We start from the raw sequence: 23,772 nt of genomic DNA, 5'->3' as shown, positions 1-23,772 counted from the left end.
TGAAGCCCGCCCTGTTTGTGGCCTGCCTCCCTCTGCACAGTGCCCAGGAGAGCACCAGCCAGGACGGAAGGCCAGCTGCAGCCTGCCGGTAGCCCAGGCCCTCTCCTTGCTGGGTGGGACCCGCCCCCTCCCCCGCCCCCTCCCCCGCCCCCTCCCCCGCCCTCTGCCTTTTGTGGGACCCGCCCTCTGCCTTTTGTGGGACCCACCCTCTGCCTTTTGTGGGACCCACCCTCTGCCTTTTGTGGGACCCACCCTCTGCCTTTTGTGGGACCCGCCCTCTGCCTTTTGTGGAAGGATCATTTCCTTCTTGGCTCACTCCTTCCTGTCGGGTCCCAGAGCTGTCTGCAGCTGTCCCTGCCCCTGCCCCTGCCCTGGCCTCTGCCCTGGCCTCTGCCCTGGCCTCTGCCCCTGCCCTGGCCTCTGCCTCTGCCCTGGCCTCTGCCCCTGCCTCCCACCCCCACCCTGGGCGGGCGTTCCTGCTCCTGGGCTGCTGCTCCCCTCCCTCCTAGACCTGGGCATCCAGAGCAGGTGCTGGGAGCCCCTGGAGGGTCTCTGTCCTCAGGGGCTGTGCTTTAAGCAGGGGAGTGGGCCCCCCTGGCAGCTTCCTGTCAGAAGGACTCGGGAAGGGGTCCCTGGAGGGGTGGGGGAGGAGAAGCTGGTTGCTGTGGGGGGGGGAGGGGACAGCTCCCTGAGTGGGGGTGGGGGTCTGAGCTGGGGCCAGGGGAGCGCCCTGGGTGGGGGGGTGGGGGGAGCAGCACACTGCAGTCTGCAGGGCCAGGAAGGGGACGCTTCTGTCCTCCTGGAAGCCAGGCTCCTCCTCCCTGTGGCGGCTCCAGGAACAGGCCAGGACCTCTCTGTCCTCCAAGTCCCGGCCCCTGCTGACCTCTGACCTGCTGGCCACTCCCTGGGGAGGAGAGAGGCTGGGGCCTTTGAAGGGGCATTGTTAGGCCGGATTCCTGGGCCCCACAGACCTCCCGGAGCCGATGCCATCACACAAGAGTCTTCATCAGAAGCTCCAGCTGGACACACAGCCGTTTCCCCCACAGCCGTCCCAGGGAGTGAGTCCTGCCCTTAGTTCAGTGAGGATCTGTAGGTCTAGGGGACACTCTGTGGCCACAACACCACACAGCAGGTCACCCCACACCAGGGAAAGTCAGACAAGAACTCTTAGCACTGACCAGCACGCTCACTGGAGGAACAAGTGGGTCAGGGTGACTGGTGAGTTCAAGAGGTGGACACATTTGAACCGATGGGTCTAGACCCTGAGGGGTTGGGTGGCCGGATCACGTTATCCATCCCCTAAACTACTGGGAGGGTCACCTGCATTCCAGATACTGCCCCTGTGTCACGCTGGTTGGTTCTTGCTGTGCTCTGAAGTAGGCCTCAAGCCTTCTTTTGGTCTTACATTTGCTGAGTCAAGGACGTTGGTAGGACACATGACTCTGCAGGGTAGCTATGTGCCCAGGAACAGGTTTTCCCAGGACAAGGCTCATTCCCATCCCCTGTGGCCAAGACACAGAACTGGCCTGTGGGGGTGGGTCAGAAGGTCTGAGTGGACCCGAGCCCTGGGGTGGCAGGGTGCGTGTTGCTGGCCACAACTAGACCCACCTGCGGGCCTGGCAGCAAGGGCCTCCGAGCTAGGAGCTGAGCGGAAGGCGGGGCAGCTGGGCCCTCCCAGAGCCACCAAGGCCTGGGTCCGCTCCCAGGAGAGGAGGCAGAGTCTCAGGCACATGCTCCTGTGCCTCAGGAAGTCTGCCGCCACGCAGGACAGGAGGGTCGGGCGTGGGGACAGTGTCCTCTCATGGCCACAGGCCACATCAGGGGCCACTCCTCTTGGCTCGCGTCTGCGTTTCTGCACTTGCCTGGCACGGCACGAGGGTGGGCGTCCCCTGAGCCCTGCCGGCCTCCCCTGGTGGCTTGCTGCTCTGTGCAGGGCTCGGCCAGCCCTGTCCCCCAGCCTCTGCGACCTGCCCAGGGCCAGCTGCTGCTCTGCCCCGGGGCTGGGCGGCAGGGACTGGTCCTGCAGACACTGCGGGTCATCTGTGACTACCTGTGACAGTCCTGCTTCCCTCAGGTTGAAGTGTGGGCGCTGGAGAAGCACCCAGGCCAGCACCCAGAGCGGGGCTCACTTAAAAAGGGCGACACAGACTTCTCCCCGTGGAGCACCCAGGACACCTTACAGCTCCCTGTGGGAGGGGCAGGTCCTAGGACAGGTCACCTTGGCAACAGGTTGGAGCAGGGCAGGTTCTTGATAAGACCCCTGGGGGGGGGGGAGACAGTCTCCAACTTCCCAGACTCGCTCAAGATGGGCCTCCCTGACCAACCTGACTCCACTTACCTATGGACACTGCCTGATTCTGGCTTCACTGCCGGGGACCAGTGGCAGCCTGCTCATGCACCTGGGGGCTGGGAGGCACGGACTGCAGCCTGGGGCAGTGGCCAGCCATGATTTATGCTGGCCTGCACTTAGGGCCTGACTCCCTGGGGACAGAGCAGCGGTCACACCAGAGTCCTGACCGTCCCCTCCTGTGCAGGCCTGCTCTCCAGGTTGGCATGCAGTCTCCCATCTGGGGGCCATACCTGGTGGGGTCGGGGCTCAGCCGAGACCTTTAGGACCCACATGGCACCAAGGTCTGCTTCCGGGCAGTGGGGGGCCCAGGGGCGGAATCCCAGCCCTCAGTTATGGGTCCCTCTGGCTGTCCACTGCTTTCCTGTCTGGGGGCAGCGGCAGGAGGGGGGACATGACCTCTAGGAGGCAGGAACTCTGGCAGAGAGAAGGCATCTGTCCAGGTCCCGTCGCAGGGGCAGCTCCCCCTCCCTCCCCGTCTCCATACCCGGCTGTGGGCTGTGCCCATCAGTCCCACAGGGGTTAGGGGCTGCAGTCTCACTAGCACAGCCAGGGACCCCAGAAGAGTGACCTTTGCCACGTCTAGGAAGCTGGCCTGAGTGGTGTTAGGTCCCTTGCCACCAGAGCATCACGGTGTCCTGCTACTTGGGGTCACAGGTTTGGGTGTGGCCTCAGCCTCCTGCCCGTCCCCCCATGGAAGTGGTTGCCCTTGGCATTCCTGACACACAGGGGGGCGTGGGGGCCGCGGGGCTGCGTGACCACCCGAGCTCCTGCAGGCCCCTTTACGGAGGTGGAGATGCAGAGGTGCTCTGAGCCAGGACTCCTGCGGCCCTGGTGCCCTGGGCCATGGCTTGGCTTGGGGATCACCGTCTGGTCGCAGAAGCCCCTGCACTTGGGCCCTGCCTCCGAAGGCTCTGCTGGTGGCCGTCTGTCTTTGGGGTTGTTCAGCTGACTCTTGATCACGCTGGGCCTCTGTAGTTCTTAATGGGCAGCTGTGCCAACTTGGCAAGAAGCACGCAGGTGACCGGCCACGCGCCAACATTCCTGCGTATTTCACCAGACTGTGCCTGGGTCTAGGGACATCTGTGCCCAGAGCAGAGAAGGAGCCCTGCAGATATCTGTGTCCCTGGAGAAGGGGACACGCCCCGAGCCTCCACCTCCTGTCCCCTGGGGAGTCCAGCTCTGGGGTGATGTGGGCGGGAGTCCTTCTGCTAAGAAGCTCCTCACCGCAGGCTGCTAACTACCGCACGCATCCTGGACTAAGGAATGACCTTCGGGTCTTTGCCCCCAGTGACCCGAGGTGTGGTGTGACTGGGCACGTGGACATCTGCACTGCGTTTCTGTTTGTAAACACGTGGCGGCAGGCACTCCCATGGATTTGGAAGCGTAAGGGCAGGCGTTACGTTAGAGGGGACCGGCTCAATGTCCCCACAGACACAGTACAGCACGTGCTAGGGCCACGGCGTTGACGTCTCTGCAGGGTGCTGTCCGGGAAGAACAGTGAAAGGAAACAGTCTTGGTTTCCTGTACAAGCCCGAGGCCGGGTCAGTGATGTCCATCTTGGTTTGAGGTGACCATGGGGAGACGCAGGACCGTGCCCGTCTTGCTGAGCATGCTCGAGGCAGGTGAGTCCGTCCTGCACGGGAGGCTTGCTGAGCAGTTGGCTTGCATGGGACTGACCTGAGAGGCGCTCACCTCTCCTCCAGTGCCTCGCTGCACGGGAGTTGAACTGGGGGGTCTTCCCGCGTCTCCAGTTTTCTGTTCATCCTGTGCACTGGGCAGGGCAGGTCCACTTCACGCCTTAGAGGTCACCTCAGGATGCAGAGAAGTGGAGGAGGGTGGCACGCTGACCTCGGCTTGGAGGCCGTTGCAGGGCCACCTTGAGAGAATCGAGTGGGGTCTTCTGTGTGGCGAATCCAGCGCCTTCTTCAGATCTGTGCCATGAAGCTCTGTCCTTTTCTGACAAGTGAGTTTGGATGGTCTTGCCGTATGGAATTGCAACAGAGAACGGAGAGGATTCAATAAGCCGTCGACACCTTCTGACTTACATTGTTCTCTTGCTGATAACAACGTGCTGTTTAAGTAGATGTTTTGTACTTTGGTTTGAAGCGACAAATCCTTGGAGCAGCAACCTCAGAGCTGGGCAGGCGCTGATCAGGAGGCCTCTGACTCTGTCGATGGAGGAGTCATTTGTAGCTGTGATTGGCAGCTGCGATGGGGAGCCTGGGTGCCGGAGCAGGCCTCTGGGTGCGTCTTCTCTGTGGCCAGCGCCCGCCGGCCCTCCCTCCCTCCCTCCCTCCCTCCCGTGAGCCGTGATGAATCTCTCCCGAGTTGTTCCAGCCAGGTGCTGTGGTCCCAGGCTCAGAAAGCCAACTGCTCAGCCTGCTCCATCAGATTCCTCTCGGCCTCCGTGGGCAGTGCACCTTCCTCCTGGTACAGCGGGGCCTTCTGGAAAGAGGGCCTTCCAGGGAGAAGGGAGGGTGCTACTAATTTACGGCTTGCTTTGGGGCAAAAGAGCTGCTGTTTCTCTGACCTGCCCAGGGAACGGGACTTGGGGTTCCTCTGACTCATGCTGGGGGCGGTAAAGGTACCAGGGACAGAGGACAGGACAGAGGTTAGTCCCGTGGCCCTGACTTCAGAACAGGCTGCGTGGCAGCCCACCGTGTTGGGGGCACCTCTCTGAGCCCACCCAGCTGGCGCGTCCTGGCCTAGAGCCCTGCTCTGCTCAGGCAGCCCCTGAGGGAAGCCTGGTGTGGCCTTCCCTGCAAGGGCACGGGTGGGAGAAAGGTCAGGCAGCCTGGTGCGGTCAGGGGACACGTGCTGAGGAGGTGTCGCAGAGGCAGCCCTGGGACTCGGGGAGCTGACGGAGTGTTAGCAGGAGTCCAGTGGCCTCAGGCTGACTTGGGGGACTCTGCAAAGGCCCTGTGGCCGGCCAGATCCGTCCAGGTGCTGCCTGGATCTGAGCATCAGGGCAGGACAGTTGGGCTAGTCGGTCCCTCCCTGGGACACGGCGCCTGAGGTTGGACGTGTAGGGAGCGGAGGTGAGTGTTGCCCGGGGTTTCAGAGGCTCCACTGCGTGACCTGGTCTCTGCGGGCCTTTGAGCCCAGGGCGGCCCAGGTGCAGTGGTGGGAGCTGCACTGAGGCAGACCTGCTCCCTTCAGGGTAGCCGGGGAGCAAAGGGCTGGGAGGCAGGGCCGCCTCCCCCCACCCCCTCTCCAAGGCGCAGGGCCCCACCCCCGGGACCCCCTCCAAGGTGCATCACCCCCTCCCAGGCGCAGGGTCTCTCCCCCTCCCACCCCCTCCCAGGCGCATGGCCCCCAACCCCCTCCCAGGAGCGGGGTCCCACCCCCTCCCACCCCCTCCCAGGTGCAAGGCGCCCCCACTCCCTCTAAGGCGCAGGGGTCCTCCTGGGACCTCCCGATACCTCCCCCAACAGGCCTCCCCAGATTCCACCAACCACCTCCCAGGATCCCCCAGGCTGGGGACCACACCTGTGACCCAGGATCCTTGGGGACATCCAGGGCAGGCTGCAGCTGGGCTCTTCACCAGGGGTCCCCCGCATCCCCCCACAAGCCCAGCCTGCAATGGCCCTGGTGCAGATTCCCACTCTGCCCTGAGCTGGGCCCCTGCTGCAGAAGGTCCAGAGCCCTTCCCTCCTGCAGGAGTCTTTCTCCTCTTGTACACCCAGCCTCTTCCTCCCGCTGGCCCGACCCCGCCCACCCCCTGCCCACCCCCCGCCCACCCCCTGCCTCCCGTGCTGCAGGGCCAGGTCCCTGCGTTCCACAGCTGTTCACGCTCTGCAGAGGCCCCTGGGAATGAGTGCTGCAGGTCTGGGCACGGTCACGGTGCCCTGTCGCAGCCCATGCCCTCCCCGCAGTGCAGAAGTCCTTGGGACCGCCTGGGGAAGGGGGGGCCCTGCCAACACCAGCGACGGCCTAGGTGGACGCGCGTTCCCAGGAGCTGGCATCCAGGCCCATGGGGTCGGCAGCCTTGAATGAGGACTCTGAGAGGCCCACACACAGCTGTGCGGCCACCCCACCTTCCTGCAAGGGGCCACAAGCAGACGGCGTGTTGTGCAGGACATTTCCCTAGGCATGGGCACAGGTGCAAGATTTAAACAGAAAAGGCCTGTGTTTCAGCCACTTACAAATCTATGTGATGTTTGTCATTACCATTCTAAACACCGCGTGAGTGTGGTGCTGTGTGTGTGTCCTGGGGGGCGCTCAGGCTGAAACTGGATCCCCAGGCCACAGCCTCGGGAGCCTTGGGTCAGAGCTGAGGCCAGGGCCCTCTGTGGGAGGAACCGGTGTCAGAGCAAGTGCTGTCTTCCGCCTACACGGGGGGCGCCTTAGGACCCCGCCGCACATGCCAGTGTTTATGACGAAGGCCCGCGGAGAGGACGGGTCAGCCCTGGACAGACTCCCCGCCCCTGCACAGGTAACTGAACGGCAGTTCTGAATCCACGTTTAACCTGCGAAGCCCCGAGGTTGCTGCTCCGCAGATGTCATCTACTGTGACACAGGTGTGTGATCACTGGTTGCTGAGTGTAAGGTCCTACAGGGGGCTCCCATCTGGGAGGTTAGGACAGCGTGGGGCCATCCACAGGTTGGAAGCGCGTACCTCAGAGTTTGGAGACACCTGTGGTTGCCAGTGGCTGCGTCCTAGGCTTGACGTCACGTGCTGCTGTCTTCTGTGCTGAGAATCCTGCGCAGGACTCTCCTGCGAGTTTCCCGCTGATGGACCTAGGGCAGCCTGCGCGGGTCTCCTGAGAGCCACCCCATCCCATGCCTCCTGACACAGAGTTCAGGACCCGAGGGGCACAGACGCCCGGCCGAGCCCTGGCCTCCCGACCCCCACTCAGCCTGCTTCCTCTCCTCTTGCCTTGGGACAGACCCAGGACGGAAGGGAGACGGTGCCTGTCACGACTGCTCCCCTGAAGTCACTGCCCTTCTGTTGGCTGAGGCGCACACCTGGTACAGGGGGAGGGGAGCGCAGCACCTGGTACAGGGGGAGGGGCGGAGCCGCCCAGGACGCCTTGTGCTGGGTCTCTCCCGCTTCAAGGATGGGTGTGACCTTGGAGAGTGGGCTGAGGCCCCCAGGGGACCTTGACAGAGCAGGAAACTGCCCCCCTGATGTCCCCCAGGGGAGGGGGGAGGGCTCAGGAGAGGCTGTCCTGGGTGTCCAGAGGGTCTTCATAGCCAGGAAGTGGAACTGGCCTCAGGAGCCCCCGCCAGGACCTGCCTGGGTTGTGTGAGCGTGGTCCCTTGTTTGGAGTCTACGTGGCTCCTAGATCTCCAACCAGCAAGGACACAAGCCGTAGGGGGACACTTGTCACTGCGCTTTCCTGCCCGTCTCTCCGCTGCTGGCTTCCTGAAGAGCTGGGGTTCACATGACCAAGTTATGAACGAGGCTCTGTGGGCGCGTGGTTTGGGGGGTCCAGTCCCTGGGCAGATGGCCCCTTGGCTCCAGGCTGAAGAGCATGGCTGGCAGGGACCTTGTGGTGAAGCAGCCCTCCCCCTCAGAGTGAGCCAGCAAGTGGAAGGAGAGGAAGAGACTGGGGTCCCAGTGCCCCCTTCCACGGCTCAGCCCCCAAGCATGACGACCTTCCCCTGGGCCTCACTCCTGGAGGTCTGGCCACCTTCCGTTGGCACCAGCCTGGGGACCGAGGCTTCGTGCCCAGGCCCTCGGGAGACACTGCCGATCCAGACGGCGGCCGGTGGTTCTTGGTGCTGGTCTTCAAGGGCTCTCTCTGTCCCGAGGCTGCCTCCTCTGTAGCCTCTGCTCTTGTTCTGGGGCCCCCCTGACTCGCGTCTCCCTGAGCCCTGATTGCACGTGGCTGTTCCTGTTAGCAGCAGGACCCTCTCTTGCCTGGGTCTTCACATGGGAGCCTTTGCACACGCCTGGCCCTGCGTGCGTGCTGCTCCGTCACAGTCGAGACGGACCTGTGCCTTGGTTCCCGAGGCCACTGTGAGGAAGCTCCAGAATCGGGGACTTGTACCAGCAGCTGAGCCAGCTGGCTGCAGCCCTGAGGGCACACTTCCCAGACCTGGGCTGCTGCTCCGGGGCCCCAGGGAGGCTCCCTCCTGCCTTCCAGCTCCTGGGCTCCTCCTCTGGGTCTGGGTCCCCTGTGTGTGTCTTGGGAGGACACTGCCATTGCATGAGGCCCACCCTGACCCAGGATGAGTCCTTCACTTAAAGACCCTGGGTCCAGACAAGGTCGGGTAGAGGAGGGCCGTACCTTAGGGGGCCACCGTGCACCCCCTCTACTCAGCCCACAACCTCTACTGTGGCGCGTGTGCTGTGGGTCCCCTGCCCCTAGGGGACTGGCAGAGGAGCCTGGGCCGGGTGCGGGGGTCCCCACTCCTCAGGATGCAGCAGGAGGGTGGACGGACAGCGCGAGCTAGGCGGCAGGACAGGCCCCTGCGCAGCACTGTGATGTGGCTTCCAGGGGGCTGGGCGGCTCTGGCCACGTGTCCCTCCACAGGGCTCCCTCCCACGCTCCTGGCCGTGAGCTCTTCAGACGTGAGTCTCTGCACCCAGGGCGTCCGCGCTGGGCCCGGCTCTGCGGGTGGTCAGCTCTGCGGGTGGTCAGCTGTGCGGGTGGCCCGGCTCTGCGGGTGGGCTCCCCTCCTAGCCCAGTTCCTCCCCCCTCGCGCTCAGGCCAGGGTCGGTGGAGCTAGCTGGCCGGTTTCCATGCGCACGTCACTCACCGGGGCTTGGGGAGCACCCCTGAAGCCTGTGGCGCTGTCAGTCTCGCTGCACTTTCCCTTGAGAGTGTTCTCCCCTCCCTGGGCCTCGAGGAGGAATCCAGCCTGTGCCTGTGGTGTTGCTGTGCCTTGCCCTGCAGGGCAGCCTGGGGAAGCTGACCCCGGCCATGGACAGCTGACCCCGGCCATGGACAGCTGCCCTTCCCCGCAGCCAGCCCTGGGAGCTGTGGGGGCTCCCTTACTTGTCAACTAAGCAGCTTCTCCCCAGGACTGGCCCATGTACCCCCTACAGCCCTGTCCTTCTCAGAGTGCACCGGCAGTGCTGGTGGCCAGCATGTCCTGGACGTGAGCTTCTGGAGGGACAGTGACACGTTCCTTGTTACCGAGCGTTAATGCAGGGCTGCGCAGCCGGCTCGCGTGGACTGGGCTTCCCTGCCCTGCACTCGCATCACCCACAGCAGCTGAGGGGTCCCTCTGTGCTGCTGGTCGCTGGCAGAAGTGGAGGCCCAGGGCGCGAGTCCCGAGCCTGAGACCTGCCTTCAGACGTTTGTCATGAGCCCCTTTCCCTCTGCTCCCAAAGGCTTTGCAGGACCTTGGCCCGTGAGCTTGCTTGGGACCAGTCGTGGACGGCAGGTAGGGGACAGTGCTGTGGAGCACGGCTCAGGGCCCTCCCCAGACTGCAGAAAACTACCCGAAGCCCCTTTGGGCTCCTGGGCGGGTGTGTCCTGCAGTTGGAGATGCGCTTTAGTGCGCCCTGACTGCGCCCCTGCTGCTGCTACGTTAGTACCTTGAAAATAACCACAGGAAGAACAGTGTGACAGGATCGGCTTCAACAAAACACAACGGTGACATTAAAAATTCATAGCACCAAAGAACCTGAACCATTTTTTTTCTTTTTACAGCATGCTTCAGAGATGAGCACGCACTCCCTTGACTTTTTGAACTTGGTTAAGATGCCGTGTGCGCATCTTTTTAGTTGGGGTGCTTGGGGGACTCTGCTGTGATCCCTGAGTATCCAGAAGGAGGTGCATTATTGCCCTGCTCTTGTAATTGCCTTTTGCCCGCCGTCCAGTTGTCCCCGGGTCTCTGGGATGCGGTTCCTGCCTTCAGTCAGGTGTGATGCGGGTCTGAAGGTGCTGCCTGCCGGCCACCTCAGGGTGTGGCTACTCGTGGGCAGCTCCGCAGCAGCTCCCAGATGCGCGCCTTTGCTCGGGGACCTCTGTGCGGGCGCAGGCGTGTGTGTGGACGGGGGCTGAGGCAGCTGCAGCTCTCTTCCTCGGCTTTGGTGTCCGGGAAGTGCGGTGGCGTGAGGACCTGGGGAGCGCTCCTCCACTTGCCGGAACACGTTGCGAGTTTCCTGCCCGCGGCTCAGGCCCCTGTAGTCTGGAGAGGGAAGGCCTTGCCTGCACCTTGTTTCCTTCCTGGCTGGAGGCCGTTCGGCCCGTCCCTGTCTTCCCACGAGCTGGGTGTCTGTCCCAGGCTGGGCTCCGGAGCCAGGGTCCCAGCTGCTGGCGTGAAGGGGCTCCAGTTTCCATCCGCTCTCTGACCCCGGCCGGCTGGCTGGCTGAGCTCCCTCTTCCTGTCTCCCTGGGCCGGCCAGCTGTGGCCTGCCTGCCCCTTGACGACCTCTTCCAGGAACCAGCTGTGGTCCTGCGGCTTCTCGCCGGCTCCTCCTCTTCCTCCTCCTGCCGCCTTCTCCCTTCCACTCCTCTAGGTGTGCCCAGGGACCCGGCCGTGGCTTGTTCTCTACACTCTTGTCAGAGTCCCCGGGAGGTCACCTTGACCTAGGAGCGTGTTGTTCACATGCAGACACCTGTGGTTTCCCAGCACCTTCCACTGTTGATAGCACACTTAGCTCTGTCTTGCTCAGGGAGCAGATTCTGCCTGATCTCAATGACTGAAAAACTTTGAGAACCATGTCATCATGGGTTATAGTACCTCTGTCTTCTGGAAAGTGACCAGGATTCTGCTGTGAATCTGTGTTCATATTACAGACCCTAAGTCAGACCTTGGACGTCCGCCCTCCCTCGCCCACTTGCTGTCTGCTTGTCCTGCCGTTACCCAGACGGGATGGGACTCGTGCGTCTCTCCATTCACTGATCCTTACTGTGTTTGCCTTATGTAGCCTGAAGCCGTGTCACGTGGTATGCACACATTCAGAGCTGTCTGCTTTGATGAGTCGTGTGTTATCACAACAGAGTGTCCCTCTGTGTCCCTGGTAATGGCCCGTCACTGTTCTGAGATCCTTCTGCCTGTGCTTCGTCTGGCGGTGTCCGGGGGAGCCGCGTTATCTGTGGCTCTCTCCCTTTGTGCTTTTAACCTGCTCTGTGTCTGCCTCGGAGTTGGTCTCTGTGGACCGCAGGCGCTGGGCTGCCCCTTTGGGTCCCCACCTCTGCTTGGGCGCACTGGTGACCAGTGTGAAGCCGCTGCTGGGCCGGTTCTGCCGACGACCTCATCTGTGTCTGCTCCTGTTGGCTGCTCTTGCCTCTGGGTGAGTCGTGTTCGTCTGTTGCAGGACTGCAGTGTCGGTGTGTGGGGACGCTGTGTCCTTACCCCGGCGGGCGCAGGACGCCTTGACCTGCCTGTCATGGGGTGGGGCCGCCGGGCCTGCCTCTCAGCCTCAGCTGGCACCATTTCTCCAGGTCATCCCCTGCCATGGCCCTGTCCCCCCGCAGGAGATTGTAGGTGTGCCAGTTTCTGTGACAGGTAGAGGTCCTGCCCCTTGTCACTGTTAAACAGTGACACGGCAGTTGTTTGGAATACGTTCAGCTAAGCCCTGGGGATCGGCTGGTCCAGGTGTCCTTCCCAGCAGTCTCAGGGCAGGTGGCAGTTGTGGCTCCTGTGACCCAGGTACCAGCCTGTGTCCCTGTCTGATGGGCAGCTGTGTCCCTATGTCCTGTGGTCAGTGCTCCTCGCCATGGCCGCGTGGGGTGCTCTTGCCTGGTGCTGCTCCTGGGCTGTGAAGGACGCGGCTGCTTCTCCCTGGTGCCGGGGCGGGTGCCGAGCTGACCCTGTGTCCTGCTTCTCCTCCCCTCTGCGGGGCCGCTGGGCCCCCCTCACCCCAGTGTGGGGTGGCCACCCACTGTGTGCGCAGTACAGATGGTTCTCAGACAGGCCCAGAGCGTGGTCCTGCGTGGTCGCTGCCTGAGATCAGAGACAGGGTCGGGTCGGCAGCTCCACCGGGCCCTGGCCTTCTCCTGCGCCCTGCGTGCCCCAGGGGTCCCCTGTGTGCCCGCCACGCCTCTTTCCAGGAAACCGTCTCCTGCTCCCCGTGCAGGGCAGCGCCACAGCTGCGTCCTGCGCTCATGTCCTGCTTTCTGTCTCCACCTCTGTGTAGGGCTGTGTCTGAGCTGGGGACCCCTCCTAGACGGCCCCTCAGCCATCAGACAGTCCCCTGGAGGAGGTGGCTGGAGCCTGCTGTTGCTCACTGTGACAGGCGCCAGGTGAGCCGCCTTCACGGAAGCTCAAAACTTCAGAGGTTTCAGTCTGTGGCCACTGGGGCCGGTCACTTTGGGTCTGTGGCAAGGACAGCATCTGGTGGGTGTTGAGAGCCAGGCCGGTGCCTGGCATTTGCCGAGGGAGTGTTTGAAGGGTGAGGCCAGGGAACCACTGAGATGATGGTCTGAGTTGAGCTGTATGTGATCGCTGAGATGCCGGGTCCACTGTGTACTTGACCTTTACTGTCGGGCAGTGGGGCCGCTCTTGCTGCCTACTTTGGAGGTCTGTGGGGATTCCCAAAGAGTTCCCACTGGTTGGGGCAGTGCCAGTGGAGGGATTTCCGGTTGGTGTGTGGTGTGTCCCGGGAGAAGGCCGCGTGGGTGGCGTTCGTGGGAGTTCGGAGATAAGGTTTGTTCCTGCTTCAGTGGCTCGAGATTAGTGCCCAGGCAGACTGCGGCAGGTGGGGGCAGGTGGCTGAGGAGGGCTGTCGCCCCCTGGCAGCGAGGAAGCAGACACGGGCAAGAGCAGGTGCCCAGGGTCTCCGTCCACGCCAGGCCCCTGGCTCCTGGGCCCCACTGCAGGACCACCCCTGCTCCTGGCACCCGGCCTGGGGACCCAGCCTCCAGCGCACGGCCTTTGGGGGCTGCTCCAAGTCCCCCCTGCAGCCCCCCCCAGGCGAGCCGTGCCCCACTCTGGGGTCTCTGTCCTGCTCACAGGGGCCGAGAAGCTGATCCACCACCTGCGGAAGCACAGCATACCCTTCGCCCTGGCCACCAGCTCGGGGACCACGTCCTTCGAGATGAAGACCGGCAGACACAAGGCCTTCTTCGGCCTGTTTGACCACATCGTGCTGGGGGACGACCCCGAGGTGAAGGGCGGCAAGCCCCACCCCGACATCTTCCTCACCTGCGCCCGGAGGTTCTCCCCTGCGCCGCCCCTGGAGCAGGTAGGCTGGGTGCGGGCTGCGAGGGTCCCGCTGTGGCTGCACCGAGCAGAGCCACGTGGCGCCCGCTGAACACCAGGGCTTGGTGCCTGTCCCTGGCCGGCAGCCGGTGAGGTCAGAGCTGCGCCCCAGTCCCCAGTGACGCTGGGCCAGGCCCACAGTGGACACCCCACTGCCCGAAGGGGACAGCGTGGCGGGGCTCCCTGCCCCAACCAGGGCTGTCACCCTCCCTCAGTCAGGGCCACTCCCTGCAGCACTGCTCTACCCAGGGAGTCCCCCGGCCACCCCAGCCTGTCCCCCGAGTTCCGAGGAGCTCCGCAGGACCCTGCTGCCCCAGCTACTTGAGAAGCCACTTTCTGCTGTGCAGAGGGCTTTGCTCCTCGGGCAGATCCGTCCATCCTGAGGTTGGACTTGAGATGTCTCCCGGGGAGGAGGCAGCTGGGCAGGGGCACTGCAGCCCTTCAGGGCCCTGGGCCCCTCCGTAGACCCATGAAGTCCTCAGGAAGCCAACACTCTGCCGGCCTCCTGGTCCCAACTTCTGGGAACTCCTCCTTCATGACACTTGGGAACAAAGCCTCTGCCTTCTCTTGGTAAAAGAATCCCACAGTCCCCAGTCACCAGCCTGCACGGGGAGGGAGGGAACGCTCTTCCTCCCCGACACAGAGACTGGGTGAAGCACGCGACCCCAAGGCAGGACAGCGAGGCGAACCAACCCTGGGAAAGAGGGAGGGTCTGCCTGGGCGCGGCTGGAGGAAACCAGGTGCTGGGTTGGCTCAGCAGGGTGAGGGCACGAGGAGGAGGTCAGTGGTGACAGGGCGGCAGGCTGGGGCACAGCGAGACCCTCACCCTGCAGTCAATCACCAGAGGACGGCCCGGACTCCCACGGTCCTCAGGAGCACTCTGAGCTGGAGTGGGGGACGCCCGGTTCCTGGGACACTGCAGTCCCCCTCGGCCACCAGCGCACCCCAGTCCTGAGGGGACCCAGTCCTGACAGATGAACATCGCATTCGTCCAGGCAGGGAGCAGGCGGGAAGTTTAAAGAGGCCACCTCTCTCCTTCCCCGAGGGCGGGGGAACTTGCAGGGCGCTTCAGACGCCTACAAAGCAGCTGAAAACTGAGCCTAACCCTCCAGGGCTCAGCCTCTGGCTGTGGTCCATGCAGGGCCTAGTGGGAATGGCCCTGTGACTTCCTGCCGCGGCCCTCAGGGTCCTTCCCGGGGACCCCGCAGGGTGTTCAGGGACGTGTTGGGGGCAGCTTGGTCCAGGTTGTGTGGGCGCTGTGTGAGGGCGGAGGGACGGCCTGCCCTGGGTCCAGGTGCAGAATCCCGTGTGGTGGCCAGGCCAGGGTCACAGGGGCGCGCACACCAGTGTGTCCAGGAGACTGGGCTGGGGAGGCCCTGGGACTGCACCGTCGTCGCCGTCCTGTCCGTGATGGCACGTGACTGGTCAGAGGAGAGCAGCCCTTCGTGTGGAAAGGGCAGGCCAGCTCCCAGGCTCTCACCCCGGGGCACCGTGTGGGCGCTGGGCACCTGTGTCCTGCAGCTGTCACCCCTGCCCTGCGGGGGCTCTGGGGCCCTCCCGCGGTGGTGTGCTGTGGTAGAGTTGGCGGGCTCCTGCTCCGGGGGCCACCCCCGCAGGGCGTCGGGCAGTGTGTGGGGGCGCGGCCGTGGGGCAGGAGGATCAGGGCCGCTCCTGGCCTTGTCCTGCAGCCTCCCCTCGGACAAGGAGAGTCGGGTTCAGAACTCGGGGTGCCTGGGAATCGCTTTTTGCCCCCCCCCACCCCATTCCCCGTCTCCCTGGAACTTGGGCCCAAGTGGCAAAGCGTTGTCTGCAGGTGTCCATCCTGGCCCTTGTGCCTCCATGCGCGTGCCGTCTTGGTCCTCCCGCCCCGGCCCCACCTCTGCCCTGCCCCACCTCTGCCCTGCCCTTGGGGTGCGCTCACCTCCCGTGCGCTCCTGTGCCGACTCCAGGCCTTCGCTCCTGGGAGGGCCTAAGGAAATCCCAGGGAAGCTCAGGGGACCTGTGGAGCAGGTGGGGGGCGGGACGCTCCCAGCTCAGCCCGCTCTGGAGGCTGGGTCCCAGGGCCCACCCACCCCGAGCCCTGTGCGCCTGGCGACTCCGCCGCCCAGCCAGGCCCAGCGTCTCCGCCCCCAGTGGGTCCTCCTGGCCGCGGCTCTCGCCTCTTACCACAGGGTTCCCTCTCCTCCATCTCTTCTGCTTGCGACCTTTTTGATCCGTGTCCTTTGGGGTCCGCCCCCTTGGTAGGCTTTCTCCTGTCCCTCGTCTGGGTCTCCCCAGCTGTCCTCCTGGCAGCAGCTGTCCAGGGGCTTCCCACGTCACCTGGCCCTGTCAGCCCTCCGCCTGTGAGCCAGGTCACCTCTCCCCAGGGCACTCTGAAAACCCTGTCATGTGGGAGCACTGCTGTCCCCTGTCCACCCGGGACCTCCCAGTGTGACTGGTCCCTTTGTGGTCGCCTGCCTGGCCCCAGGCCCACGGCCACATGCAGTGTCATTCGGCAGCTGCTTGACAGGTTGCGTCTCTAGAAACTGCATCAGCTACGGTCGGGGACAGGCCTCGCCGTGGACAGAGCACTGTGGGACCCTCGCCCTGCGGCCTCTTGCCTCCTTGAGCATGCGCCCGCCCTCCAGCTCCCGCGGAGCCCTCGCCCTGGGGCTCTCTCCCGGAGCACCCCCTGGAGCCCTTGGGGGGCAGTTGAGCAGTTTCTGGGTTTGCTGCGGCCCCCCTTCAGCCCTTCTAAGAGCACAGAGCCCTGCCCCGGCCCATCTCCTTTTCTCTTCCCTCTCCCTGTGCCTGTGCCCTCAGGCTGCTGTCCAGCAGCCCCCGGTGGGGACCTGCCCTAGGCCCTGCCTCATCCCTGCCTCATCCCTGCCGGCCTCCAGCTCGTCCCACCCTCAGGGGACTTGTCCTCTGTGGAGCTGTGGTGTCTGGCTCCCCGCCTACTGCCACCTCTGTGAGGGTCCTTCAGCCTGGCGCAGGCCACGCCGTGGTCAGCCCCTGTGGCCTCCTGCCGTGTGCCTGCGGGGCACTGTAGGTCCACCTCTCGCCTGCAGACCTGCCGCCCCAGGCTGCGCCTGCGGATCCTGCCCCAGTGCAGCTCTTCAGCTCGCCAGGCCTGGGCCGGCCTTGCGAGAGGAGCCTCTGGGAGGCGCAGAGCAGAAGCCCTCCCCACGCCCAGGGCCCCAGAGGGTGTGGCTGCTCAGTGCGCCCCGACGCTGGCTTCCCCCAGCCACACCAGGCTGGAGCACCTCGGCCTGAACCTGTCCTGGCCCGGACTCTGTCCTGGGCCGTCTGTGCCGAGCCCTTGCTCAGTCTTGGCGTCTCGTTGAGTGTCAGCCTGGGGCCCCTGCCTAGCACCTGGTCACAGGGCGGTGCATGTCACCTGGACACTGGGCCCATGGGTGACACCACCACGTGTCGCATCTCTGAGTCTCCCCCAGGACTGCCTGCCCGCCGCCAGGCTCCAGGTTGGACTGACTCTGCGCTGTAGAGGCTGGGGGGAAGAGGCTGGGGGGAAGGGGTCGTGAACACAGCTGCTCCGCAGTCTGCTGTGTCCTGGATCCGTGTGTGCCCCACTCTCTCAGAGAAGCCAGTTCTTCCAGAAAACCAGGAAGCAACCCTGAGCACACCCTGAACCTGCCTGCGTGGGCCCTGCACTTCCAACAGCAGAGCTGCGGGCCACCGGCTGCCTCTGCCCAGCGCACCCCAGCTGTGGGTTTTGTTATGGCAGCCACCTGGACGAAGACAGCTCGCCACCGTCACATGAGATGCCTCACACGGCTTCCTGGTTGTAAGACGTAACTTCTTGCTTATGTAGCTCATTTTGTTGGGGGGGGGGGGGCGGTCCTGAACATGGAACCCAGGGGGCTCCACCACTGTCCTACGTCGCAGCCCTTTTGTTTTTTTGAGACAAGGTCTTGCTGAGTTCCTGAGGCTGGCCTTGAACTTGTGATCCTCTTGCCCCTGCCTCCCGGGTGCTGGGAAGACAGGCGTGTACCCTGCACCCAGCTGGGACGTGTAGCTCTATGAAACGAAGGCACAAGAGCCTCTTCAGTCCCGTGCACCTGGTGAGCAGACCAGGGAGGGAGCGTGACCCCGAGGCCACGCAGACCTCAGGCGTCTTCAGAGAAGCCAGTTGAGAGCTCCCGGTGACCCACGTGCCTCCCTCCCTTCCACTGGGAGACGTCCTCCTCCTGAATCAAATCCCTGCAGCTACAGTTTAATTAAGCTCTGCGCCTCTCCTGCAGCTGGGGCCCGGCTAGGTCTCGCCGTCAGCAGGGTGGGGAGAGAACGTGGATGCTGTTCAGAGTCCCCTCCTCGAGGTGACTGTGACCCAGCGCTCACCTTTCATCTTGCCTGGTCCTGCTCCCTCCCCGAGCAGAGGAGAGGGCTGCCTGGCTGCCGCCCGCCCGCCCTGCAGCCTGTCAGCCGGTGCCTCCCGTGGTGGCCTGTGCCTCCCTGTCAGCCCCTGCCTCCCGTGGTGGCCTGGCTCTGAGCAGGTGCAGAGGAAGCTGTCCTCGGGTCCTGCAGCCGTGTCCAAGGATGTCCAGTGGGGGCTGCCCAAACCAGTGCCTGGCCCGAGTAGAGCCAGGTGCAGCCCGCAGGCCCACGCACATCCGGGTGCCTCTCCAAGGGGCCGTGACGTGCGGAGCCAAGAGGGCGGCTTCCTGGGGAAGAGGGTCTCGGGGAGCAGGCGGCCCAGCCCCACCCCTGCACCCAGCGCCTGTCCTCTGGCTCATGGGTTCATAGGCCCCGTAGGGCCCAGGAAGGTGGCAGGTGCCCAGTTCACAGAACGAGCGCATCTAAGGTCAGGGTCGCGCGCAGGAAGAACAGGCTGGTCCCCGTGGGTGGCCCGGGCGGGGTTCGGCCAGGGTCCCGCTGGTCCCCAGGCCTGGGTGGACCTGGGTCTGGGCACAGGGCGTCCTCCGCCCGCCTTCCTCTGTGTGAGCACCGTGTGTCGGACGAGCTTCGTCTCCAGTGGCTGCTGGGTTTTGCTCCTGGTCTGTTTTCCTTTGTGACCCTGAAGCCCTGGGACTGACGGGCACGGTCCTTCTGCGTAACCAGGGCATCTGTGCTTTGGTGGCAGGAGGTGGCAGGCCGCGCCGGACAGCGCGGACACTCCCCGTGTTCAGGTCCCCCTGCTCTTCTCCCAGAGGGGTCTGGGCTGGAAGCGCCCGTCTTGGTGGTGCTCAGGCACCGTGGACGGCCGCGCATCCTGGGGCCCGTGTGGCCAGCACCTGGCAGCAGCCGGGTCCTCTTCACCCGCTAACGCTTCTGAGAAGAAAAGGAACCCCAGGCTTCAGATGCCGTGGCCTCCCCGACTCCTTCCTGCGCAGGGCTGCGTGCCGTGACCACGTGGGCCCCCAGCAGGAGCGCCTCGGCCGGCTGAGTGTCTGCTGTCCTCCCTGTGTGGCCGTCTGTGCAAATCTGGGGGAAGCAAGCCTGGTCCCAGAGGCCCGGCGTCTTCCTGGGAACTGTCCCTGCTGCCCCCGCCTGTCCTGATCCCGTGGGCCACTGTTCCGTGCTCGGCCACCTGCAGTGGACCGTCCCTCCGTGTCCACCTCCACGTCTGTCTGGGCGTCTCCGCCCTCAGAAGGAGCTCTCGTGGGCGACAGGAAGTGCAGGAGTCCAGCCCGGGTCGGGGAAGAGCCCTGGGGGAACTGCGGGCCTCCGAGTGCCAGGAAGAGCAGGGCTGTGGGGCCCCGCTGCGGTGGCTGCCTGCTCTGGGACGTGACCCAGTCCTGTATCTGCATCACAACCGCTGGCCCTGGGGACGGGGCCGCTGCCCCTGGCCTGAGCCGGGAGGTGCCCTCCAGCTGGCCTGCCCGCTGGTTCTCGTGGTGTCCCTGGGCCCTTGGGGACTCACTGTGCACAGGGCGGGTTTCAGTGGCCCTTAGTCCTGTGGGCGCTCCTGTCACCTTCCTATTCTGACTCGGACGTGCCTGCCGCGGCTCCACCCCGTCTCAGGGCTCCTTCCCTTCTCCACCTCTCTGGGCAGTCCCGCAGGACACGGGTGGACAGCCCTTATCTGACGTGCCGGGACACAAGTGGCTCTACTTTCTCATTTTGGAATATTTGCCCACACCTGATGGGTGCCTTGGGGTGAGGCTCCGTCTGAACACAGGACTCAGGGGACTCACTTGTGCCCCTTACGCGCCTGGTCCACGTGACCTCGGCCGTTCTGAGCCAGGCTTCCAGTGAGTTCCGTGGGTGGCTTTCCCTCTGGTAGCCGTGGGGGCGCCAGGACTGTGAGATCTCGGAGCATCGTGGATTTTCAGGTTGGAGATGCTGCGTGGGTATTTCAGCTGCCAGTGCCTTGTTTAGATGATTCTAGACTCTGGAGGGACAAGTGATGAGCTGAGCGCAGGAAACCACAGTCGGGCGACAGCCACGAGGAAGAGGAGAAGTCTCTGAGCGGAGTCCACCGGGAATGGGCCCCTCTCCTGGCCCCTCCTCTGACTTCACGTGCAGCTGTGCAGGGAGCTCTGAGCTGGGAAGGTGTCGTGGCCCCTCACTGCAGACCCGGGCTGCATGCGGGTGGACCCGCTGCCCGGCGGCCGGCACAGCGTCCCTTCCTCAGCCAGTGTCTAGTGCTGAGCCACCAGTTTGCAGCTGGTCCCCCGCCATGCTCCAGAGAGCAGCCACACGCAGGCACACGGGAAGGCTGCCCTCGTGACCGGAGCCAAGCGCTGTCACCCTGGGGCATGGGCGAAGTCTTCCTGCGCCCCACCCCTCATCCTGTGGGCCGACTGCACACCCTCCCAGGACCCGGGGGACACGGCGTCTGTCCCGCCCCGTCATGGGACGCGTCTGTGCCTGTGTGCTCTGGGTGAGTGCAGGTAGAATACACCACCCGTGGCTTTCAAAAGGCTGGGACAGGAACAGGCAGAGGGAATCAGTGAAGCGCACAGCACACCTGGGTGGTCCCAGGTGACTCATTTCCTGGCCCTCGCCCAGGACCTTCCAGGTGTGGGCAGCAACTGTCTCCCCATCCACCCCCCCACCCAGGCTCCAGGACCCTGGCAGACTGCACCCCCCGGGGACCTCAGTGCTCTTCGGGAGGGACTCCTCATTTCCTGTGGGCAGTGAGTTGGCTAATGGGCTGGGGGAGGGAGTGGGCAAGGAGTCCATGTCCCGCTACGGCTGCAGATCATGGCGGGGCGCAGAGGAGGGTGCAGAAAGAGGGACCGACCTCCACAGCCCCGGGGGCCGGCTCTGAGGGGAAGGGGAGATGCATGAGAGCGCCCTGGGCACCCCGGAGCCCAGGGAGCGGCTCTCCCCTGCAGGGAGGGTCTGTGGCAGCCAGCTGCAGGGCAGCAGGACACCATCTTCCCCTGAGGTGGCGTGCGGGGGTCTGCAGCCTGCTCTCCTGACCACCCCAGCCCCAGGGGGCACAGGCTGGGTGCTGCAGGGGTGGGGGGCTGCAGGGTGTGTAGGAGGGCTGCAAGGGTATGGGGGTGCTGTAGAGGTGTCTGGGGGCTCCAGGATTGTGGGGGAGCCGCAGGGGTGGGGGTGTTGGGGGGCACTGTGGGGGGGGGGGCTGGGCACCGACATGTGGACACCCAGTGCCAGTACAGGCCACCGGGTGAGGAGGGCCAGGAGGCAGTGTGCCCTCGTGTCACCATCCCCCGTGGCACGGTGATCGTCGCCATCCCCCAGGACGCGCCACGCCTTGGTGTTCCTGAGGTTCATGTGTCACGTAAGCTGTGCGCCCAGGGACACAGGTCTGCACTATAGCACCCCATCCCTGCCCTTTCCCACCACAGTCCGCGAGACCCGACCCGTGCCGCTGTGACACGGGGCAGGACGGGGTCTTGCTGTGTCCCTTCCTCGCTCCCTGCGAGCCCCTCCCCCGGTCCCCGCGTGTCCAGGCCTTGGCCCAGCAGATCCTTAGGACGCGGGTGAGGCTGAAGGCCCTGAGCCGGGCAAGGCTTCTCTGCGTGTCCACGATGCGCTGTGGCGATGGACACCTCTCCCCACCGCTGTCCCCGTGGGGGTCCACCGCAGCCGCTCTGCCGCCTTCTAACCCAGGAGTCACGCAGCACCGTCGTCCCCATGCGCACGTGGTGGAGCCCGTGCCAAGGACGGCGCTGAGCCCCCTGGGTGTGTGGGCGTGCACGGCATCTCGCTCTCTTGTCCCCGCAGTGCCTGGTCTTCGAAGACGCGCCCAACGGGGTGGAGGCGGCCCTGGCGGCCGGGATGCAGGTGGTGATGGTCCCCGATGAGCGCCTGAGCCGCGACCTGACGAGCAAGGCCACCCTGGTGCTGCGTTCCCTGCAGGACCTGCAGCCCCAGCTCTTCGGCTTGCCCGCCTACGACTGAGGGCCACCGCGACCCTCCACGCCGCCCGCCTGGGCCTCCTGGGCCCCGCCCACGTTCAGGGTCCACCTGCTGAGGGGAGGGTCGCAGGGAGTCGGCAGCCGCAGGTGCACCCAGGCCAGGTGCAGCCGCGTCACCTCCGTCCCTACTGGGGAGGGGCCTGTGCCCTGAGCTGCCGTGGCCCAGTTTTGCTCCAGGGTCGATGGCCGTCCACTGGACACTTGAGGGAGGACAGAGACCGTGCAGAGCAAGGTCCAGCGTGCAGCCCATGCCGCCGGCACACGCGTGTCGTGTGGGGTCTGCGTGCGTGCCCCCTGCCCTCCAGGCAGAGATCACACGTGGCCCTTCCCTTGTTCTAGTTCTCTCAACATTGGCAGCTACGCCATGTCAGCCCCGTGTGCATGCGTGTATGCATTCATGTGTGTGTGTGTGCAGGCGTGTATGCATTCATGTGTGTGTGTGTGCATGCGTGTATGCGTTCATGTGTGTGCGTGTGTGTGTGCAGGCGTGTCCGCACTCCCTCTGCTGCGCTGCTTCACACCCTGGGCCTGCACCCACTCCCTCTGCTCGGCAGCCTGAGAGGAGGGCCGGCCTCCAGCCTGAGGAGCAGCCCTCCCCGCCCCCTGCTCCTCACAGTACCTCCCTGCACAGCTGCACCCCGACTCCCAGGAGCCGCCCCAGCAGGGTCCCTGTGGCCTGGACGTGGCCCATCTCCATGTTGAGGAGAGTTTCCCACCTCACAAGCCCACTCCTGTCCCTCGGGGATGCTGGCCTTCCGGTGCTTGGTGGAAACGGTGAGGTTAGGGTAGGACCCGGGAGGCCTGAGCGCCACGGAACTCTTGGGGTGCTGTCGGCCTCCCCACACTGGTGGGCTCGCTCTGCCTGGCGAGGGCTGTCTCCTGTCAGAGAAACGGTCTGATCTGCACGCCTGTCTGTCCGGGTGGCTCTGTGCCCCACTGTTGTTGAGCTGACTGTCACCTCCGTGCCTGGTGGAGAGAAGGCAGAGGGGCGGGTGTTTGGGGGGACGGTCCTTCTCCGGGCACCCCGCCTGGCTCTCAGGGCACGCCTGCCCCCAGAAGCCTCCTGAGCCGCCACGGCAGTGCCTTCCAGTGTCCTCGCAGGCTGCTGGGGTGTAATAAAGTCCTAGTACCCGTCCACGTGGTGCTCGTGAGTCCTGATTTCACCCTTTACACCATGTCCTCCAAAACCCGGCCCCGGGCCCCGAGTCCCTCCGCCTTCTGTCCTTTAGCCACAGTGGGCTCAGCTGGCCAAGGGCACCGACGTGGGAAGTGCGCCACGTGCCCCCAACACAGGCTCTCCATGTGAGTGCCACTGTCGTCGCTGTGCCCTTGGGGATGTTTCTAATCATTGGGCCGTCGTCCCCGGGAAAGAGCAGGGTCTCGACCCGCGAGTCCCAATCCTCACTCCACGACTGTCCTAACCAGATGACGGGCACATTACAGCAGGTACCAGACACCTTAGCGCTCCCGTGTGATGCGTGTGTTGGACTCACAGTCATCACATCCTCATCGCACAGCACACACCTGCGCACACGTTTCAGGTCTTAGAGACTCACCTACTGAGTTCTGTCTACCTGGGAATTTCCGTAGGCGCCCACATCTGGCTCAGCGGGGCAATCGGGGTGACGTCTGTTTAAATGAAGCAGGTCACCTGGCTGTTTCCCTCGGTCACTTCCATCTGACCACGGCTGGGGCAGAGCGTGGTGCTTTTGTAGAGGGGAGCCCTGGCCCTCAACGCCTGGCCACCACTCACGCTGCTCTTCCCTGCCACCTCGACCTCGGGGTGTTATTCCAGTGACTCCGAGTTCCTGGGGGTGGGAGATGGACGCTCGCTGCAGGAGGACACCTGCCCGGAAGGCTTCAAGAGCTTAACCGTCACCTTGCCGTCGGCTCCATGGCAGAGTGTGCTGTTGGGGCCGCAGAGAGTTGAGAGGTGCCCGGGCCTGTGCTGACCAGCAGCTCACGTTTGCTCAAGCACCA

At 64.6% G+C, this 23,772-nt stretch overlaps 1 protein-coding gene across 2 annotated transcripts in view; it reads left to right on the top strand.

Moving 5' to 3' along the window:
• The window catches only part of LOC114082289 (pseudouridine-5'-phosphatase-like), a 53,484-nt gene extending 30,555 nt beyond the window's left edge, over positions 1 to 22,929 (top strand). Inside the window, exons 3-5 of one of the 2 annotated variants that reach the window (XR_011705708.1) lie at positions 13,210 to 13,439; positions 21,599 to 22,175; positions 22,208 to 22,929. Coding sequence is in view for 1 of the 2 variants with exons in the window: in XM_071606587.1 (XP_071462688.1) it covers positions 13,210 to 13,439; positions 21,599 to 21,775 (407 nt within the window). In the remaining variant the exon portion in view is untranslated. Of the gene's footprint in view, positions 1 to 13,209; positions 13,440 to 21,598 lie in introns of both variants that reach the window. The other variant, XM_071606587.1, reaches the window with a different exon arrangement.
• Positions 22,930 to 23,772: the final 843 nt, after the last annotated feature.

This window comes from Marmota flaviventris, chromosome X (genome assembly GCF_047511675.1).
Source record: "Marmota flaviventris isolate mMarFla1 chromosome X, mMarFla1.hap1, whole genome shotgun sequence".
NCBI lineage: Eukaryota > Metazoa > Chordata > Mammalia > Rodentia > Sciuridae > Marmota > Marmota flaviventris.
Note: the sequence above shows the minus strand (reverse complement) of the source record. Positions and strands in the feature narration are given on the sequence as shown.